This window comes from Mustelus asterias, chromosome 5, assembly GCF_964213995.1.
Source record: "Mustelus asterias chromosome 5, sMusAst1.hap1.1, whole genome shotgun sequence".
NCBI classification, from domain to species: Eukaryota; Metazoa; Chordata; class Chondrichthyes; order Carcharhiniformes; family Triakidae; genus Mustelus; species Mustelus asterias.
The window spans coordinates 46528093-46547393 of NC_135805.1; the positions used below are offsets into that span (position 1 = coordinate 46528093).

The 19301-nt window shown below is 41.6% G+C and overlaps 1 protein-coding gene across 1 annotated transcript in view; it reads right to left on the reverse strand.

Annotated features, from left to right (window-relative positions):
- rngtt (RNA guanylyltransferase and 5'-phosphatase) overlaps positions 1-19301 on the reverse strand; it is a 377232-nt gene that overhangs the window by 34717 nt on the left and 323214 nt on the right. The window contains exon 14 of the mRNA XM_078212481.1: positions 12463-12529. Coding sequence (XP_078068607.1) covers positions 12463-12529 — 67 coding nt within the window. The remainder of the gene's footprint in view (positions 1-12462; positions 12530-19301) is intronic.

Here is a 19301-nt window from a genome sequence, read left to right on the forward strand (position 1 = left end):
AGCCTTCAATTGTTGAGGGCACAGGACAATATACGTAGATGTTTAAAACATACAGACGCATAGTTTCTGACCCATCCAATGTTGAAAGAAACCAAGAATACAAGTCTAACTAAGTATTTGAGTTGCTAAGGAGATATCAGTGTTGAAACACCGAATTATGAGTTTAAGACTCATGGCTTGATACACTGACGTTTCTACTACAATTTTCATTTATAACTTGCCTCAACAACTTAAGAGTAAATTCCCACATGCAGACTTTATCACAAAGCTATATTTTGTTCTCACAACGTCCAATAGAGTTGTTTGACTTAAAAATGAACAATTAATGGGTGGCACAGTGGTTAGCACTGCTGCCTCGCAGTGCCAGGGACCCAGCTTCGATTCCCGGCTTGGGTCATTGTCTGTGTGGAGTCTGCATGTTCTGTGTTACTGAAGTTACTGTGAAAATCCCCTCGTTGCCACGGCGCCTGTTCGGATACGCTGAAAGAAAATTTAGCATGGCCAGTGCACCTAACCAGCACGTCTTTCTGACTGTGGGAGGCAACTGGAGCACCCGGAGGAAACCCATGCAGACAAATGGAGAACGTTCAGACTCCGCACAGACAGCGACCCTAGCTGGGAATCAACGCTGGTCCCTGGCGCTGTGAGGCAGCAGTGCTTGCCACTATGCTGCCTAATCAAAGCAAAAGTCTACAATCAGTCAACCTTCAAAAAAATGTTTGCAAATATCAATAAAAAGTTTCTGATACTCATTGGGAAGAATTCTGCCTCAGAATGTCAGATACATCACTTTTATCTCTCACTACTTTTAGAATCCGTGGACTGTTTTGAATTATAACTGGTGCAAATAATCAAATCTCCTATAAAGGCATATGCCCTCTAACCAATTACTTTATAATCTGGTTGTGGTAACTTGTTTGGAACACAGGCCAAATTATCATTTTGTCTGATGGAGTTCTAGAAACAAAAAGCAAGCTTTCCATTTCCTCATTCATAAAATCAGCCATTCATAAAAAAAAGGCATTAAGAGAAAGGATTTCAACCTCCTGAAACGTATTCTAAAAGCTTACACATTGTTTTTTTTAATTAGGTTTGAAAATTTGAGAAATTGGCTTAAAAATAAAAGTTGGTTGCTTGGCAACCTTCACAGCATGTAGTGCAAACTGTAAAAACAACTCCATTTGGCACCTCCAACAAATTCCTTCCTTCCTCATTCAAGAATTCAGTGAAAAGTTACAAAATTTTGCTTAATTTCTCTGTAAACATAACCCAATCCATCACTCCCATCCATTGACTCTGTCTACACTTCCCGCTGCCTCAGAAAAGCAGCCAGCATAATCAAGGACCCAATGCACCGTGGACACTCTCTCTTCCACCTTCGTCCGTTGGGAAAAAGATACAAAAGTCTGAGGTCACGTACCAACCGACTCAAGAACAGCTTCTTCCCTGCTGCTGTCAGACTTTTGAATGGACCTACCTTATGTTAAGTTGATCTTTCTCTACAACCTAGCTATGACTGTAACACTACATCCTGCATCCTTTCCTTTCCTTCTCTTTGTATGATATGCTTTGTCTGTATAGTGCGCAAGAAACAACACTTTTCACTGTATACTAATACATATGATAATAACAAATCAAATCAAATAAAAAAACTATAATTTTCTCGATTAGGAGTGATCTTAAAGAGCAAAGCATTATCTCTCCGAATCATCTCAGACATGGTTCTCCTGTTATGAAGAAGAGTCTATGCCTGAAATGCTTTTCCCTTTATAAATACTGGTGGAACTGCTCTGCATTTCAGGCAATTAGTGCTAGTTCCAATTTCCAGCATTTACAGTTTGCTTCTATACATTAGGCATTGTTCCTCTCTCGTGTAAAGCAGAAAAATTGGTCAATTAATTTCCCGTGGCAATTTACTGCAGCGCAGGTGTGATAGCATCTTTCGCTAATGCTTTTTGTTTGTATGTGTGATTGGTAACCAGGGTCCAAGTTAATTAGCTATGAAATTATCTATTAATTAAACATTGCAGGATGGGTGCCCAAGTGGAATTTAGTGCACTATGGTTTATTTTGAAATTACCGATTTTTCTACCGGATTCAGAATGTCATTTCAAAGTTAGAAATCTATGTAGTGCTGCTCTCCAGTTATTTGTTCAATAAGCAACAGTTTTAACTTTGAAGGCCTCAAACCTTCAAAGAATGCACTCTCCAAATTTGCATGTACACCTGATAATGTTAACACAATGGTTGTGGAATGAGAGAGGTCTTAACTGATGGTCAGATTAGCTTTGTACTCAGTAAACTTCTAAATTAAACTACTCAGAATTACATAGAATATACAGCATTGAAACAGGCCCAAACTTGTGTATTTCACTCCAATCTCCTCCCATCTTCCCTCCGTTAACTCTCAGCATAACACTTTTTTCCTTCCCCGTTTTATGCTTCTCCAGCCTCACCTTAAATGCATCAAATAACACCAACCATTCCTGTGGTAGCCACTTCTACCTTCTCACCTCTCTCTAGGTAAAGATGTTTCTTCTGACACCCTTATTTGATTTCTTGGTGACTATCTTGCATTGATGGCTTCTAGTTTTGCTTTCCCCACAGCTAGGAACACTCTCTCCATACCTATTCTATCAAAACCTTTCATTGCTTTCAAGACTTCCACTAGGTCAACTTTCAGCCATTTCTTTTTGAAGAGAAAAGGAGACCCAGTCTATTCACCCTTTCTTGCAAAATCCAAAAGTGTGGATTAATATCTAATCATTTTACTGGAATGATTTAAGATTCTGAAGGCTGTATTTAAAGTGTTTAGTTTACTAATTGATGAATAGACAAAGTTATGGTATGTCAATAAGACTAACAAACAAGATAGATTCTAACTTCAGTCTCTTCATCTGTACTGAGTCAGTATCAATGAGTAGGCAAACGTGTTGAAACTGGCAACAACATCCTACGTCCAGAGAGAGAGACAAATGTGGCTCCTGCTCACGTGACTGACATTGGAAGTATATTGTGTGAGAGAAAGTAGAGAGTGGTTAGCTGCAATGGTTGAAAGGTTCCCAATAGTTACTGTTTCAGTTCATCTCTGGGAAATTAGTGAAGTACTAGAAGACCAATAAACAATCTGTGGTTAGGACAGACATTTCGTAATTTTTCTGCTTCCTCTCATCTCCTAACATTGTTTTGAAGCATCACCAACTGTTGCTGTCCCTCAAAATTGTTGCCGTGAACTGCAGAAACAAGTCTGAAGGCATATTATTATAGAACACCATGGTTGCAAAACTGTATTGAACCTTCAATGAGCTGTGACGCAAAGTGTCAGGATATGCCCTTTCCAGAGTTGTGAAACAGATTATATATATCATGTTCAATTTAGTCTCGGATTTCTCATGATATTTGATCTAATACCAGTACCTTCCTGTCATGTAGTTCCTTGATCACTGGCCACACTTCTCATGTCTGATAACATTGATCTCTCTGGACACTCAGCATTGTTTTATTAACAGGATTATGTTCATTATATAGATCTTCACAGTTTTTTCACATTTCCTTCTTGAACCATCAGTACTCAGTCAGGTAATAGATAATATGTACCTCACTAGGTCTCCATTCATCTTTATATTTGTTGGCCTATGTCATTATCATCCTTTATCAGCACTCTGCGTTCCTCCTGCTCAAGTTTTAACCATCTTTCATGTTTGAACATTTGTTTTTTCCTGATAGCCATGACTCCAATTTCTTTGACTTGCATGTTTCCTTTGATGACTGGTTAAAGGAGCTTTAATCTGTTTCGGTTATTTTTTCATGACATGGATAGCAAGACTCTGCAATTCCCTAGCAACTAGGCACTTCATCATAGTGTAGGTACTAGAAACTTTGGAACTTGAATGCCCTGAGCAATTGAATTGTAAACATATATAATTATGATTTTTTATGAAAAGACTTGCACGCATATAGCACTCTGCATGTCCACTGGATATCTCAAAGCTTTGTACAGCCAATGAAGTACTTTTTAAAGTGTAGTCACTGTTGTAATATAGAAATTAAGTGCAGTAGCAAATATGCGCTCAACAAACTTCCACAAACAGCAATGTGATAATGACCAGTGTTAGGATATCAGATCAGAAACCCCAAGGTATATTATGAAGCCAGACTAGACTCCAACAATTTTCTATTTTGTCCGTGAGGATATTTCAATCCTTAAACGATTCTACTGACAAACTGGGACTCTTTTGTCAAAACAAACTTTATTTAACAACATAGTTTAACTCTAACAGATGAATTAGCTAACCTTCAACAATTGAACAATACTTAAACATAACAAGATACAAGTCTTAACTGGTAACCTATCACTATGAGTTCTAATTTAAGCAATAGAGTCATAGAAGTTTACAGCATGGAAACAGGCCCTTCGGCCCAACTTGTTCATGCCGCCCTTTTTAAAAAAACTCCTAAGATAGTCCCAATTGCCCACATTTGGCCCATATCCCTCTATATCCACCTTACCCATGTAACTGTCTAAACAATTTTTAAAAGACAAAATTGTATCCGCCGCTACTGCTACTATTCCTCTTATAGACTTAAAACCCCTCTTTAAAATTAGTTAGAAAAACACAGACAAACTTGCTGTGACTTAGGTTACCAACTCTGGAGCTCTCAGAGAGGTCTTTTCAGAGAGAGCGAGAGAGCCAGTGTTTTCTTCAAACAGCCCAGTCAGTAATTGCTTGTATTTTAAAATGAAACTGAAAACTTTCCCGCCTGCAAGCTTAGCTCCTCCCATTAATCACATGGCTCTGTCTCAGTTAATCAACCTAATCAAAACTCTACTATGAAACCCCAGGGGGAACTCAAGTAAACAATGGGCGGGATTCTCTGAAAGTTCATGCCAGCGGGATTCTCCCATCCCACTGCAGTAAACAGAGATTTAGTTGAGCGCCAAATTCTCCGTCCTCTCTGGCAGCAGCAGTGGGGTGCGAATGTCTAGAGACTTCTGACCACAAATGCATTAGCTGTGCTTAAACAAGTCTAAACCGAATACTTATCTTGTGCTCCCAGCTACTAATTTAAAAGTTTTTCCTAGACAAATCAGCACCCTGCAAAACGAATCTGAATTCTAAACATACCTTTTACAAGAAACATGATATAAATTTATATTTTAAATGCACAGTATCATCACATCAGGTAGTCTGTTTTTTGTCATGCTGATTGAGGATTAAAATTGGAGAACACAAGAGAATAACTCTCTTTCCCCCCCCCCCAAAAGACAGCACTCCCTCAGAATTGCACTGGAGTATCAACCTAGACTTTGAGCCCTGGAGTGTGTCTTGAACCTGGGACTGTGTGACTTGGACCCACTGACATCTCAACTATTTAACAATCATACATTAAGTATTTCTAACACAGCAGAAAAGGGAATTTAAAGACTCAGGTGTATACAAACTAGGAAGAATTATGATAATATGATTTTAAAATGGTAAATATTAATGTTGGGGCAAATCGCGAGGAAGGGCTGGGGCACGTCTCCAACAGCCTGAGAACAGACCAGTTCCAGATGACTACAACGATTGTAGCTCCATCCAAAAATGTACATCATCCCCATTATTTAACAGCTGGCTCTTGCGTGTCTTACCAGAGGTACAACTTTCCTCATATTTTAAAAGATATGTATAAAATTAGGATAAGACTATCACCCAATAACAGGAAAGAAATCTGGTCACTGCCTCTTTAAGTCATAAGCTAGCTGGCAGTCATGTAATACTTTTTCCACTCAACACAATATCTTCTTCTTGACCACATCACCGAAATCATTGCACTGAAGAGAATACACTGAGAATTCAGAATGTTGAAGTAATGTATTGGTTATGGCATTGGAGCAGCAACCCAGAGCTCATGAGCAACAACTTGATTCAATAGATCTGATCATTTTCTACACATAAAAACCTAAGCAGTTCATTAGTGACTTTCAAGGCACCACCAACACTTGGAGAATGAATAAGACAATAAAATAAAACTACAGACACATTGAGCCACACCCGGACAACAAAATAAATGTGATGAAGATAGGGTAAAAGCTGTGAACCTGAAGGATGAATCTACTCCAGAGCGGATTTCTCCGGTTATGGAATCTTGACTAACATATTCTTTCATTCTTCTTCTTACAACAAGGCACAGGTCATAGCTAAATGAAAAATGTTGGTGGGCTTTGAAGAACTCACATTTCCATTTCACCACAAGCAACTCAATGGCAAGAATAAACTCAAATGCTCATATTATGCACAAGGTATACAGATGATCTTGAGTGGAATCCTCTATCTAATAATCCATTCTAACCATTTTTCACGGGGTGTTAGACCACTCAATTCAAAATGCAAGTTTGATGTTCAAAAATGTGTATTATTAAATAATTTGAATGAAGTGAAGTGGTGTGAAAGGAGCTTTTACTTTCCCTGGTGAGTCCTTGTCCTAGCATGGAGCAATGTGACAAGGTATAAATCACTAAACTCTGTTTAGGAAACTTCTTTTCCTAATGGAAACAAAATACTGGCTTTATTGACCAATCTTTCATCTTGCTAACACATTAACAAGTGATCTTCTGATCAACAGATAACATTTTGCCAAAATGGTGAAGTGCCACAACACACTAACAAAAACGTTAAGGTGCCAAATAAGACGGCTCTTTTGCTCCAATAATACATCATCTACATTTGTCTAATAATCATCTGCATAGAAGCAGATCAAAAACCCTTTGGCATCCCTAATAAATAATTTCCACAGGATGTTCATTATCAATTGGTTTAGTTGGTTTCTCAAAAAAACTTAATCACGTTAGTAAGGCATGAGCTCTGCTTATCTCCAATAGCTTTGGTAATCAGTGACATGTTCATGTTTATTTAATGGCATCTCATATAATGTTTCCTAATATTTTACCTACTACTGAAGCTAAAATTAGCAACCAACAGATTCCACGGTTTGACTTATATTCTTTATATAGCAGGATATTCAAACTCAGGACTAAGCCTTATACGCACACTGCATCATTGACACCATCAACCAATGCCTCATATATACATGACTGCCACCATTTCCTCAAGCACTCTAACATAAACTAAATCGGGCTCTGAAACACGATCGATCTCAGATCCATTATTTTTGGCCAATATAATGTGTTACCTGCAATACTAATCTCTCCTAAATGTATGCACTGTCAAATTACTCCATTGTTTTTCAGAAGTGAACACAAACGAACAATTTCACTAGATCGATTGAATGTTGACTGGATGACTAATGCACATGTGGGTGAAAGATTAAATCTCAAATATGTTCTATACTAAACCAAGCTGTAACATACATTTATTAGCAGCACAAAAGGATGATGACTTCTTGAAAGCCAATTCATCAACTGACTGATTTCTGCTCCCAACGAACCATTCAACTTTCAGCCTATACCCCTAATAAGATTTGTTGACACAGCAAGAATCTGGATTCAAACCAATCCAAAACTGATTAGAATGAAGGGGGTGATTCTCCCAGCTCGCTGCGCTCCTCGAGCAGCAGGTCAGGAAACTTAAGCGGAGGCCGTGTGGCGGACTTCCTGTTGGCCGCCACAGCCTCTGCGTGTCTCCGACCACTGGATTTGTGACATCGTCAGCTCCGTGCCAGAAATCGGCGTGGAGCTGAATAAATTATGTTAATGCCGATTTGAATGTAATTAGCAGGCCCGGAACTGATGTCTCTCTCTGGGCCAAATAGCCTCGCCCCCCCCGCTCTACCCGGGCCAGGAGCATTTCACTGCAACAGGCTTCACACAGCTCCCCACTAGCTGGTGGCCCGATCCCACTGGAGTGAAGGGGGGCCTTCAGGAGGTTGGGGGTAACGGTGGGGTGCCCCTGGACACTGCCAGCTTGGCAGTGTCAGCCTGGCCCGCCCCCTGGCACTGCCCGAGGGTCAAAGTGGCAATGCCCAGAGAACATTTTGGCACTGCCCACTGGGTATTGAATAGTGCCAAGGGCAGAGCCACAGGGGGTAGGGCCCCGCTGCCACAGTGCACTTGGGCTTGATGACGGAGGGAGGCCAGCGATCGGGGGTGGACATCAGGGTGGGGGTGGTTGGCCTACCAGGAGATCGAGGCAGGCCCGGACATGTGTCCGGGAGGCGAGGGGTGCGGGGAGGTCTGCAAGCCAGCGTTGCGGGGTTGCGAGGCTGGTCAGAGATCGAGCTGGCCACTGACAGGGAGGCCGGCAGTGTGCGCATGCGCCGATCTCCGTGCAGATAGATCGGCGCATGCGTAGTGGCTCGTTCAGCGCTACGCTGCTGGCCTCTCCAGCGGGAATAGGCCCCGCCCACTGATTTCTAACGGGATTCACGCTAGGGCACAGGTTGTGGGAGATTCATTTTGAAAACCCCACTGAAAAAACCAGTGAAATTTACTCCAGTTTTTGCGTGAATTCGGCACTCAGAATTGTTTTGCGAAAATAGGATTGAAATCTCCCATAGCTGCTGGTCTTAAGTCAAGTGAATTGAGTTTGAGGAATGTCAATCCAAATACTTCAATTGTATATGGTGAGGCAAATGAGTCAAAAGAAGTGGGTTCAAGGCAGAGGAAAGCACATATGGGCTGAGGTTAGAAATAGGAAAGGAGCGGTCACGTTGTTAGGAGTTTACTATAGGCCCCCAAATAGTAATAGAGGTGTGGAGGAAGAAATTGCTAAGCAGATTATGGATATGTGTGGGGGTCACAAGGTAGTTGTCATGGGGGACTTTAACTTTCCAAATATTGATTGGAACCTTTGTAGGTCAAATAGTTTGGATGGGACAGTTTTTGTGCAGTGTGTGCAGGAGGGTTTCCTGACACAATATGTGGATAGGTCGACAAGAGGTGAGGCCACATTGGATTTGGTACTGGGAAATGAACCGGGCCAAGTGTTAGATTTGGTTGTGGGAGAGCACTTTGGAGATAGTGACCACAATTCGGTGTCTTTTGTTATTGCAATGGAGAGGGATAGGGCCGTACGGCAGGGCAAGGTTTACAACTGGGGGAGAGGTAATTATGATGCGATTAGGCAAGAATTAGGGGGCATAAGTTAGGAACAGAAACTGTCAGGGAAAGGAACTAATGAAAAGTGGAACTTTTTCAAGGAGCAAATACTGGGTGTCCTTGATAGGTATGTCCCGTCAGGCAGGGAGGAAATGGCCGAGTGAGGGAACCATGGTTCACGAAAAAGGTGGAATGTCTTGTGAAAAGGAAGAGGGAAGCTTATGTAGGGATGAGGAAACAAGGTTCAGATGGCTCGATTGAGGGTTACAAGTTAGCAAGGAATGAGCTGAAAAAGGGGCTTAGGAGAGCTAGGAGGGGACATGAGAAGTCCTTGGCGGGTCGGATCAAGGAAAACCCCAAGGCTTTTTACTCTTATGTGAGGAATAAAAGAATGACCAGGGTGAGGTTAGGGCCGGTCAAGGACAGTAGTGGGAACTTGTGTATGGAATCAGTAGAGATAGGCGAGGTGATGAATGAATACTTTTCTTCAGTGTTCACCAAGGAGAGGGGCCATGTTTTTCAGGAAGAGAAGGTGTTACAGGCTAATAGGCTGGAGGAAATAGATATTCGGAGGGAGGATGTCCTGGCAGTTTTGAATAAACTGAAGGTCGATAAGTCCCCTGGGCCTGATGAAATGTATCCTAGGATTCTTTGGGAGGCAAGGGATGAGATTGCAGAGCCTTTGGCTTTGATCTTTGGGTCCTCACTGTCCATGGGGATGGTGCCAGAGGACTGGAGAATGGCGAATGTTGTTCCTCTGATTCAGAAAGGGAATAGAAATGACCCTGGTAATTATAGACCGGTTAGTCTTACTTAGGTGGTTGGTAAATTGATGGAAAATGTCCTTAGGGATGGGATTTATGACCATTTAGAAAGATGCGGATTAATCTGGGATAGTCAGCACGGATTTGTGAAGGGCAAGTCGTGCCTCACAAATTTGATTGAATTTTTTGAGGAGGTAACTAAGTGTGTTGATGAAGGTAGGGCAGTTGATGTCATATACATGGATTTTAGTAAGGCGTTTGATAAGGTCCCCCATGGTCGGCTTATGATGAAAGTGAGGAGGTGTGGGATAGAGGGAAAGTTGGCCGATTGGATAGGTAACTGGCTGTCTGATCGAAGACAGAGGGTGGTGGTGGATGGAAAACTTTCGGATTGGAGGCAGGTTGCTAGCGGAGTGCCACAGGGATCAGTGCTTGGTCCTCTGCTCTTTGTGATTTTTATTAATGACTTAGAGGAGGGGGCTGAAGGGTGGATCAGTAAATTTGCTGATGACACCAAGATTGGTGGAGTAGTGGATGAGGTGGAGGGCTGTTGTAGGCTGCAAAGAGACATAGATAGGATGCAAAGCTGGGCTGAAAAATGGCAAATGGAGTTTAACCCTGATAAATGTGAGGTGATTCATTTTGGTAGGACTAATTTAAATGTGGATTACAGGGTCAAAGGTAGGGTTCTGAAGACTGTGGAGGAACAGAGAGATCTTGGGGTCCATGTCCACAGATCTCTAAAGGTTGCCACTCAAGTGGATAGATCTGTGAAGAAGGCCTATAGTGTGTTAGCTTTTATTAACAGGGGGTTGGAGTTTAAGAGCCGTGGGGTTATGCTGCAACTGTACAGGACCTTGGTGAGACCACATTTGGAATATTGTGTGCAGTTCTGGTCACCTCACTATAAGAAGGATATGGAAGCGCTGGAAAGAGTGCAGAGGAGATTTACCAGGATGCTGCCTGGTTTGGAGGGTAGGTCTTATGAGGAAAGGTTGAGGGAGCTAGGGCTGTTCTCTCTGGAGCAGAGGAGGCTGAGGGGAGACTTAATAGAGGTTTATAAAATGATGAAGGGGATAGCTAGAGTGAACGTTCAAAGACTATTTCCTCGGGTGGATGGAGCTATTACAAGGGGGCATAACTATAGGGTTCGTGGTGGGAGATATAGGAAGGATATCAGAGGTAGGTTCTTTACGCAGAGAGTGGTTGTGGTGTGGAATGGACTGCCTGCAGTGATAGTGGAGTCAGACACTTTAGGAACATTTAAGCGGTTATTGGATAGGCACATGGAGCACACCAGGATGATAGGGAGTGGGATAGCTTGATCTTGGTTTCAGATAAAGCTCGGCACAACATCGTGGGCCGAAGGGCCTGTTCTGTGCTGTACTGTTCTATGTTCTATAATCCAGGTTAATTGTCCAGTGCAGTACTGAGAAAGTGTTACAATGTTAATGCTGCTACTCTTCAGGTGGGATGTTAAAACAAAGTTCTATCACCTGTTCCGGTGCAAGTGAAAATTAGAAAGATTCCACTGCATTATTTAAGGAGCATTGTCAAGACTAGTTATCTACCTCAATATTAACTGATCATGGAATATATTCCAGTTTGTAGCTAACTGCTGTGCATTTGCCTATATAACATAACACTTCAAAGTAATGCAAGTGTTGTATGTGAAGCCACTAATTTTTACTTATTTCCCTCATCCAATTGTTAATTTAAGAATGGAAGTCTCAAGTTTCATGTGCCACTGTTTATTGATAGGCATATCGTAAAACAGATAAAACTCATCCCAATTGGTATATATAAACCCAAGTGACAGATCATAAGGTTCAGATCCAAACAATGATAATTTTTAAAATATCACAGAATTCAATACTGGTTTCAACCTAATTCTCTAAACATGCTTTCAATTTGATATATGGATCTGAGAAAACATCTGCCTTAATATCTGATAAAGATATAAACATAACTTCTTTTCCAAAATGTACAATAACTTGAAAATGTTTTCTAGATCCAGTGTGCGCCAATTTGGAAAGAAAATTTTCCATAAAGACAATAAGGAGAAATTTTTTTTGTAAATCATCTTTTTAAACTTAAATCCCACTTTCTCCCTCAATCACTACATTTAAAAAATTATGAACCTTCATTTTAAAAAGAATACTCCAAATTAATTTTGGCACAGACTTCTTATGGTTTCTCATTTAACTTAATTTTAACATGATTGGAACTGATTACAGCTTGGATACCTGCAAGGTCAGACCATATTTGCCGCAGTCCCATTCTTGACACAGAACGGAAAAATTCCTCAGACAACCTCGTCTATAAATGGTTTGTTTAATTTGTTGTAAACAGTGGTTTTCTTAACTGTGCCAAATTCTCAAATGTATCAACATGTTAATGTGCATAATACATTCACAACTGGCATGTTTCAGTATGCAACACAACATGCCCATAAACAATGATGTATGTTTAAAGGTCATCCTTTGTAATCGTTTTTATCTATAACAAAAATTATTTCCTTTATTAATATGAAATGTCACTCGGCTTTCCATTTAACTTTACCCACATAAATTTCATCACTAAGATAACATGAGCTTTTGATTGTATATCATCAGAAGTTGCACTGAACTATCGAATCACCGCACTGCTTTAATCACTTACCTTCATCTGTGCAAAAGGGCGTTCATAATTGCCAACGTATAGTAGTCCAACAGTTTGTGGCAGCAACCTTTGAAAAAAAATACATACATTCATTTCAAACAACAGGACATGAAAATCTATTGCATAAAAGATGTAAGCAGCTAACAATCCTACTAACTCATTGCAAAGCTAGCACCTAAAATGACTGGAAATGACTATGGCAATACCCATTCTTTTAAAAGTAGAGGCAACATTATCCAACATTATTGATATCAATCGAAGGTCAATTGCAGACCCTATATTTCCTATTTGCTGATAAACTGTCCATGGTCAGGTGGAAGCTTGATGCTGGTACAGGGCCTTGAAAAATTCAGAGCACTCTTTTCTTAATATTTACATATGAAATGCATTTTCAATCTTTTCAGTGGTTTAACAGATCAATTCCACCAAGGGTGGGGGGGGGGGGGGGGGGGAGGGAGGAGGACAGAGCTAAGTTGAGTAGCCATCGTGCCAATGAATGAACCTAAAAGTATTTTGCTCTTTCCATATTCTTAGGATGCCCCAAAAACTATTTACATTTTATGAACTACCTTTGAAGTGTAATCACTTTTGTTCTTGTAAGCAAATCTGACAGGAAATCGGTGTACAACAAGATCCCAACAAAAAACATAAGATAAATAACTAGCCAATCTGTTTTGGTGGTGTTGGATATGGAAGGAACGCTGGTCTCAACAGCAGGAGATCTCTCTGATCCTTTTTAAATTGTGCCATGGGATCTTTTACATTTATAGGAATGCAGAGGAACTAATGAAAGAAAGTTGAATTGATGTGAAACTTTATGTACCCAATTTTTAAGAGGAGATTTTTAAAAATTACCCCTCACTGTAGCATACTATTCAATCTTCCTTATACATTTATTCAATTCTAATGTCATTGTGTCTCAGTTGGCACCAGTCCTGCCTTCAAAACAAACAGAGCAATCAATTTGCATGCAGCAAGAACCACAAGAAACAACAAAATAAATGACCAATTAATCTGTTTTGGTAGTGCTGGTTAACATATAAATGCTATCCAGAATACCGGGAGAACATCCTATTCTTCACTGAATAGTGCCATACAGTCTTTCACGCCCTCTTCAATAGGCACGAGCCTATGGTTTAGTATCTCATTTGAAGGTTGGTACCTCAAATTTAGCACCCAGTGTTGCACTGAATGTGCTCATCTTGGGATGAGACTTGAATCTGCAATCTTCTAACTCGGAGGCGAGAGTGCCAACACTATAGGGAATGTGGAAACTATGTTATAAAACGCCCATCTGAGGCTGGAGTAAATAAGCAGGCTGAAAGTGCGTTCATTGCAGAATGCTGCATTTTCAGAAGTTCCGGCTTTCATGGTCTGCTGGGTCAGGTGGATATTGTAAATCCATGCAGTACCACTTGAAAAAGAGAAAGTGTGCTCTTGGTGTCCTACCCAAAAATACACTGGAACTGGCCTTTCATCCTTTTGCCTTCATAAAATAGTTACCACATTCCCAACAGCTTTAATATTTTTATTTTTTATTTATTTGGTAGCACACTGCTCCTTCATCAGGTGAGTCCTCACCTAATGAAGGAGCAGCGCTCCGAAAGCTCGTGCTACCAAATAAACCTGTTGGACTTTAACTTGGTGTTGTGAGATTTCTCACTGTGCCCACCCCAGTCCAACGCTGGCATCTCCATATCATAGAAGAGTGCAGGTTCAAGTCTCATTCTAAGACTTGAGCGCATAATTGAGGCTGACACTTCACTACAGCACTGAGTAATACATTTTTGGGGTTGTTACCCTTCAGAGTAGATGCTAAACTTGGTTCCCATCTGCCTATACAGGTAGTGTGAAATGCTGCATGGGACCATTAAAAGAGGAACAGGAAGTTCTCCAAGTGTCCTGGATAACATTGATCTGTTAACTGAAACTACTAGAACAGGTTGATTCATCATTTAGTTTGTGGTTTTTCGTAAAATCTTGTTGTGTACAAATTGGCTCAATTTGCCTATATAATAGTAACTACACTTCCAAAAGTGAACCAATTTTCTGTAAAACATTTTGGGACATACTTACTATGTAGCATACAACAAGTACCCGTACTTCAGAAGTAATGAATCGTCTTCAAGGCACTGTGGGATGTTTTGAGACCTCACCACTAGCTCAGATTTGTTTTTCTGCTTGATCGACATCCATTAATGGACAAGAAAAAATTTACTCCAATTAAGTATTATGATCCGATTTCGCACCTTTGTTCCCGAGCCACTGACTCCACCCCTCTTCCTAATCTGAGACTAGAACAGACTCCTTTGCTACAGTAATGCCTATCTGTGCCTGAACGGAGGTTATGACTCCATAACCTCTCTATCAGCAAGGCACTTCTACCTCCATATCATCACCCATATTCACCCCAGCCTCATAAGAACATAAGAAATAGGAGCAGGAGTAGACCATCTAACCCCTCGAGCCTGCGCCGCCATTCAATAAGATCATGGCTGATCTGATAATGGTTTAGTTCCACTTACCCGCCCGCTCCCCCATAACCCTTAATTCCCTTATTGATCAGAAATCTATCTACCTGTGACTTAAACATATTTAACGAGGTAGCCTCCACTGCTTCAATGGGCAGAGAATTCCAGAGATTCACTACCCTCAGAGAAGAAGTTCCTCCTCAACTGGACTTTAAGAAAGAGGTTGTGCTGGAATCTTTGAATGGCATCAAGATAGATAAGTCGCCGGGTCCGGATGGGATGTACCCCAGGTTACTGTGGGAGGCGAGGGAAGAGATTGCAGAGCCTCTGGCGATGATCTTTGCATCGTCGATGGAGACGGGAGAGGTGCCGGAGGATTGGAGGATTGCGGATGTGGTTCCTATTTTCAAGAAGGGGAATAGGGATAGCCCAGGAAATTACCGACCGGTGAGTCTAACCTCAGTGGTTGGTAAGCTGATGGAGAAGATCCTGAGGGACAAGATTTATGAGCATTTAGAGAGGTTTAGTATACTCAAGAATACTCAGCATGGCTTTGTCAAAGGCAGATCGTGCCTTACGAGCCTGGTGGAGTTCTTCGAAAATGTGACTGAACACATTGACGAAGGGAAAGTGGTAGATGTGGTTTATATGGATTTTAGCAAGGCGTTCGATACGTTCCCCCATGCAAGGCTTCTCGAAAAAGTGAGAGGGCATGGGATCCAAGGGACTGCTGCCCTGTGGATCCAGAACTGGCTTGCCCAAAGGAGGCAGAGAGTGTGTATAGATGGGTCTTTTTCTAATTGGAGGTCGGTCACCAGTGGTGTGCCCCAGGGATCTGTTCTGGGACCCTTGCTCTTTGTCATTTTCATAAATGACCTGGATGAGGAAGCAGAGGGATGGGTTGGTAAGTTTGCCGACGACACGAAGGTTGGTGGGGTTGTGGATAGTCTGGAGGGATGTCAGAAGTTACAGAAGGACATAGATAGGATGCAAGACTGGGCGGAGAAGTGGCAGATGGACTTCAACCCAGATAAATGCGTAGTGGTCCATTTTGGCAGGTCGAATGGGATGAAGGAGTACAATATAAAGGGAAAGACTCTTAGTACGGTAGAGGATCAGAAGGACCTTGGGGTCTGGGTCCATAGGACTCTAAAATCGGCCCCGCAGGTGGAGGAGGTGGTTAAGAAGGCGTATGGTGTGCTGTCCTTTATCAATCGAGGGATTGAGTTTCGGAGTCCGGGGATAATGATGCAGCTATATAAGACTCTCGTCAGACCCCACTTGGAGTACTGTGCTCAGCTCTGGTCGCCTCATTACAGGAAGGATGTGGAAAAGATTGAAAGGGTGCAGAGGAGATTTACAAGGATGTTGCCTGGATTGAGTGGCATGCCTTATAAGGATAGGCTAAGGGAGCTCGGTCTTTTCTCCTTGGAGAGACGTAGGATGAGAGGAGACCTAATAGAGGTATATAAGATGTTGAGAGGCATAGATCTGGTGGACTCTCAGAGGCTTTTTCCCAGGGTGGAAATGGCTGCTACGAGAGGACACAGGTTTAAGGTGCTGGGGGGTAGGTACAGGGGAAATGTTAGGGAGAAGTTTTTCACACAGAGGGTGGTGGGCGAGTGGAATCGGCTGCCATCAGTGGTGGTGGAGGCAAACTCAATAGGGTCTTTTAAGAGACTCCTGGATGAGTACATGGGACTTAATAGGGTGGAGGGTTATAGGTAGACCTAAAAGGTCGGGATATGTTCGGCACAACTTGTGGGGCCAAAGGGCCTGTTTTGTGCTGTAGTTTTCTATGTTTCAACTCTGTCCTAAACTGACTCCCCCTTATTTTGAGGCTGTGTCCTCTAGTTCTTGTTTCCTTTCTAAGTGGAAAGAATCTCTCTGCCTCTACCCTGTCTCGCCCCTTCATTATCTTATATGTCTCTATAAGATCTTCCCTCAGCCTTCTAAACTCCAACGAGTACAGGCCCAATCTACTCAATCTCTCCTCACAAGCTAACCCCCTCATCTCCGTTATCAACCTGGTGAACCTTCTCTGTACTCCCTCCAAGGCCAATACATCCTTCCGCAAATAAGGGGACCAAAATTGCACACAGTACTCCAGTTGCGGCCTCACCAGTACCTTGTATAATTGCAGCAAGACCTCCCTGCTTTTATCCTCCATCCCCTTCGCGATAAAGGCCAACATTCCATTTGCCTTCTTGATCACCTGCTGCACCTGCAAACTGAGTTTTTGCGATTCATGCACAAGGACCCCCAGGTTCTTCTGCACAGTAGCATGTTGTAATTTTTCACCATTTAAATAATAGTCCATTTTACTATTATTCCTTCCAAAGTGGATAACCTCACACTTGTCAACATTATACTCCATCTGCCAGATCCTCGCCCACTCACTTAGCCTATCCAAATCTCTTGCAGACTTTCCGCATCCTCCACGCAATTCGCTTTCCCACTCATCTTTGTATCATCCACAAACTTTGTTACCCTACACTCGGTCCCCTCCTCCAGATCGTCTATGTATATGGTAAACAGTTGAGGCCCCAGCACCGATCCCTGCGGCACGCCACTAGTCACCAACTGCCAACCAGAAAAGCACTCATTTATTCCAAGTCTCTGCTTCCTGTTAGATAGCCAATCCTCGATCCGCGCTAACACTTTACCCCCAACTCCGTGTACCCTAATCTTCTGCAGCAACCTTTTGTGCTCATATGTTGGTGCTTTGCCACTTCTGGACTTAACTACTCTAATGCTCTCTTGGCCAACCTTCTCTGTTCAGTTGTCTGGGTCCAAAGCTCTGGACTTACTTCCCTTCATGAACCTCTCTGCCCCTTTCCCTTCATTTAAGATGCTCCTTAAAATCCACCTCTTCAACCAATTCTTTGGGCACTTTGTCCAAATATATGTAACTTGGTTTCAAATTTTGTTTGGTAATGGTCTCTTGAGGCCCCCTGGGATGCTTCACTTTGTTTAGGTGCCATAATAATATAAGTTGTTGTTGAGATACTGGGTAAAATGTGACATGGTGAAAATTCCTTTGATGACAGTAAATCATTCTTGCAGCGAAGCAGAGGGAACACAGACTTTTCAGAGCCATGTCAGGATACTTGGTTTTTACTTTATAAATATTCAATATTTAAAACTGACAGCATTTTTATATTTTCCACAGAGTACGAGTAACTCAAATAAAATCTGCATTTTGAAACCTTCAAGGGGGAAAAGCAAAAAGAGCAGCACCAGGATGCACAGCTTATCATACAAATGAGGATGGTTTTCATTATTCATTTTTTCTGTACTTCATCAATTTGGCAGAGGATATCAAAATATATTAAGTGGTCAAGCAACATCTCTCAGCTTCATCACAGCACTATTGGCAGAAGAGAATTGGGTTCGGTTCACAAATCCGACCTGATATTTTAGAAAAAGATACAATTAAGGAGATGTATCTGCTTAAATTCCTGTTTCAAATATAATTGAGGCACTTTCCTACCATAGAAGCAATGCGAAAGGTTACACAAACACAGCTAATTCCTGCACTCCGGGATCCTCCCAAATAGTTAGGAACAAGAGATGGAGTGTGGCAGGGTCAGGCCTGAAGTGTGTTTACTGGCAGGGTGGTTTCTTCGGTTCCATTTTCTTTAATTAAATGTTCACCATGCAATTCTTTCCCCCTTGAAAAGCCAGTTGAGGAGTACAAGATTTCCTTTATGTGATAAATAAAGATTCTGCTGCTCAGCACCTTCTCAAGCAACATGACTGACAGTAGGTATTCACAGGTGAGAATGACAATGCTGCAGTAGCACACTTGCACAATTTTTCTTTCTCTTCTGATAAATTATGAGCACATGACCTACTCCAACCACCGTCATATTTGAGCCAACCACAAATGCAATATTTAAAAAAAAGTTGATTCACCCACCACGTTTACTACCCCCTTATGAAAACCACTGTATTTATTTTTAAGAGTCTCCCCAAAAGCGCCAACGGAAACTCAAGGGAAACATGGGTGGGATCTCAGTGAACAAGAGCATTAGCACTCACAAATAAAGGAAATGTTTGAAGATAAGGACACAATGGCACATGTGAAATGAATAGCTCTAGCTGACATTTGATTGGCCATGCAGTATAAAAATGGCCATGAGTTGAGAGAGTTTTGGAGGCCAGTGAATTAAAACAAAGGCTTCAAGGCTTGATTTTCACACATTTACACAGTCATGTAGGTGAGTCTTCAATTTTATTTGGCATTAACAATATTTTCTACACTCTAGTTTATTCCTCATCACCAGCAATGTAGCCTCTAGTACTTTTCTTGTTGTGCTCCGGCAACTTGTTTTGGTGTGTTTTAAATTTGTATGCTTTAAATTT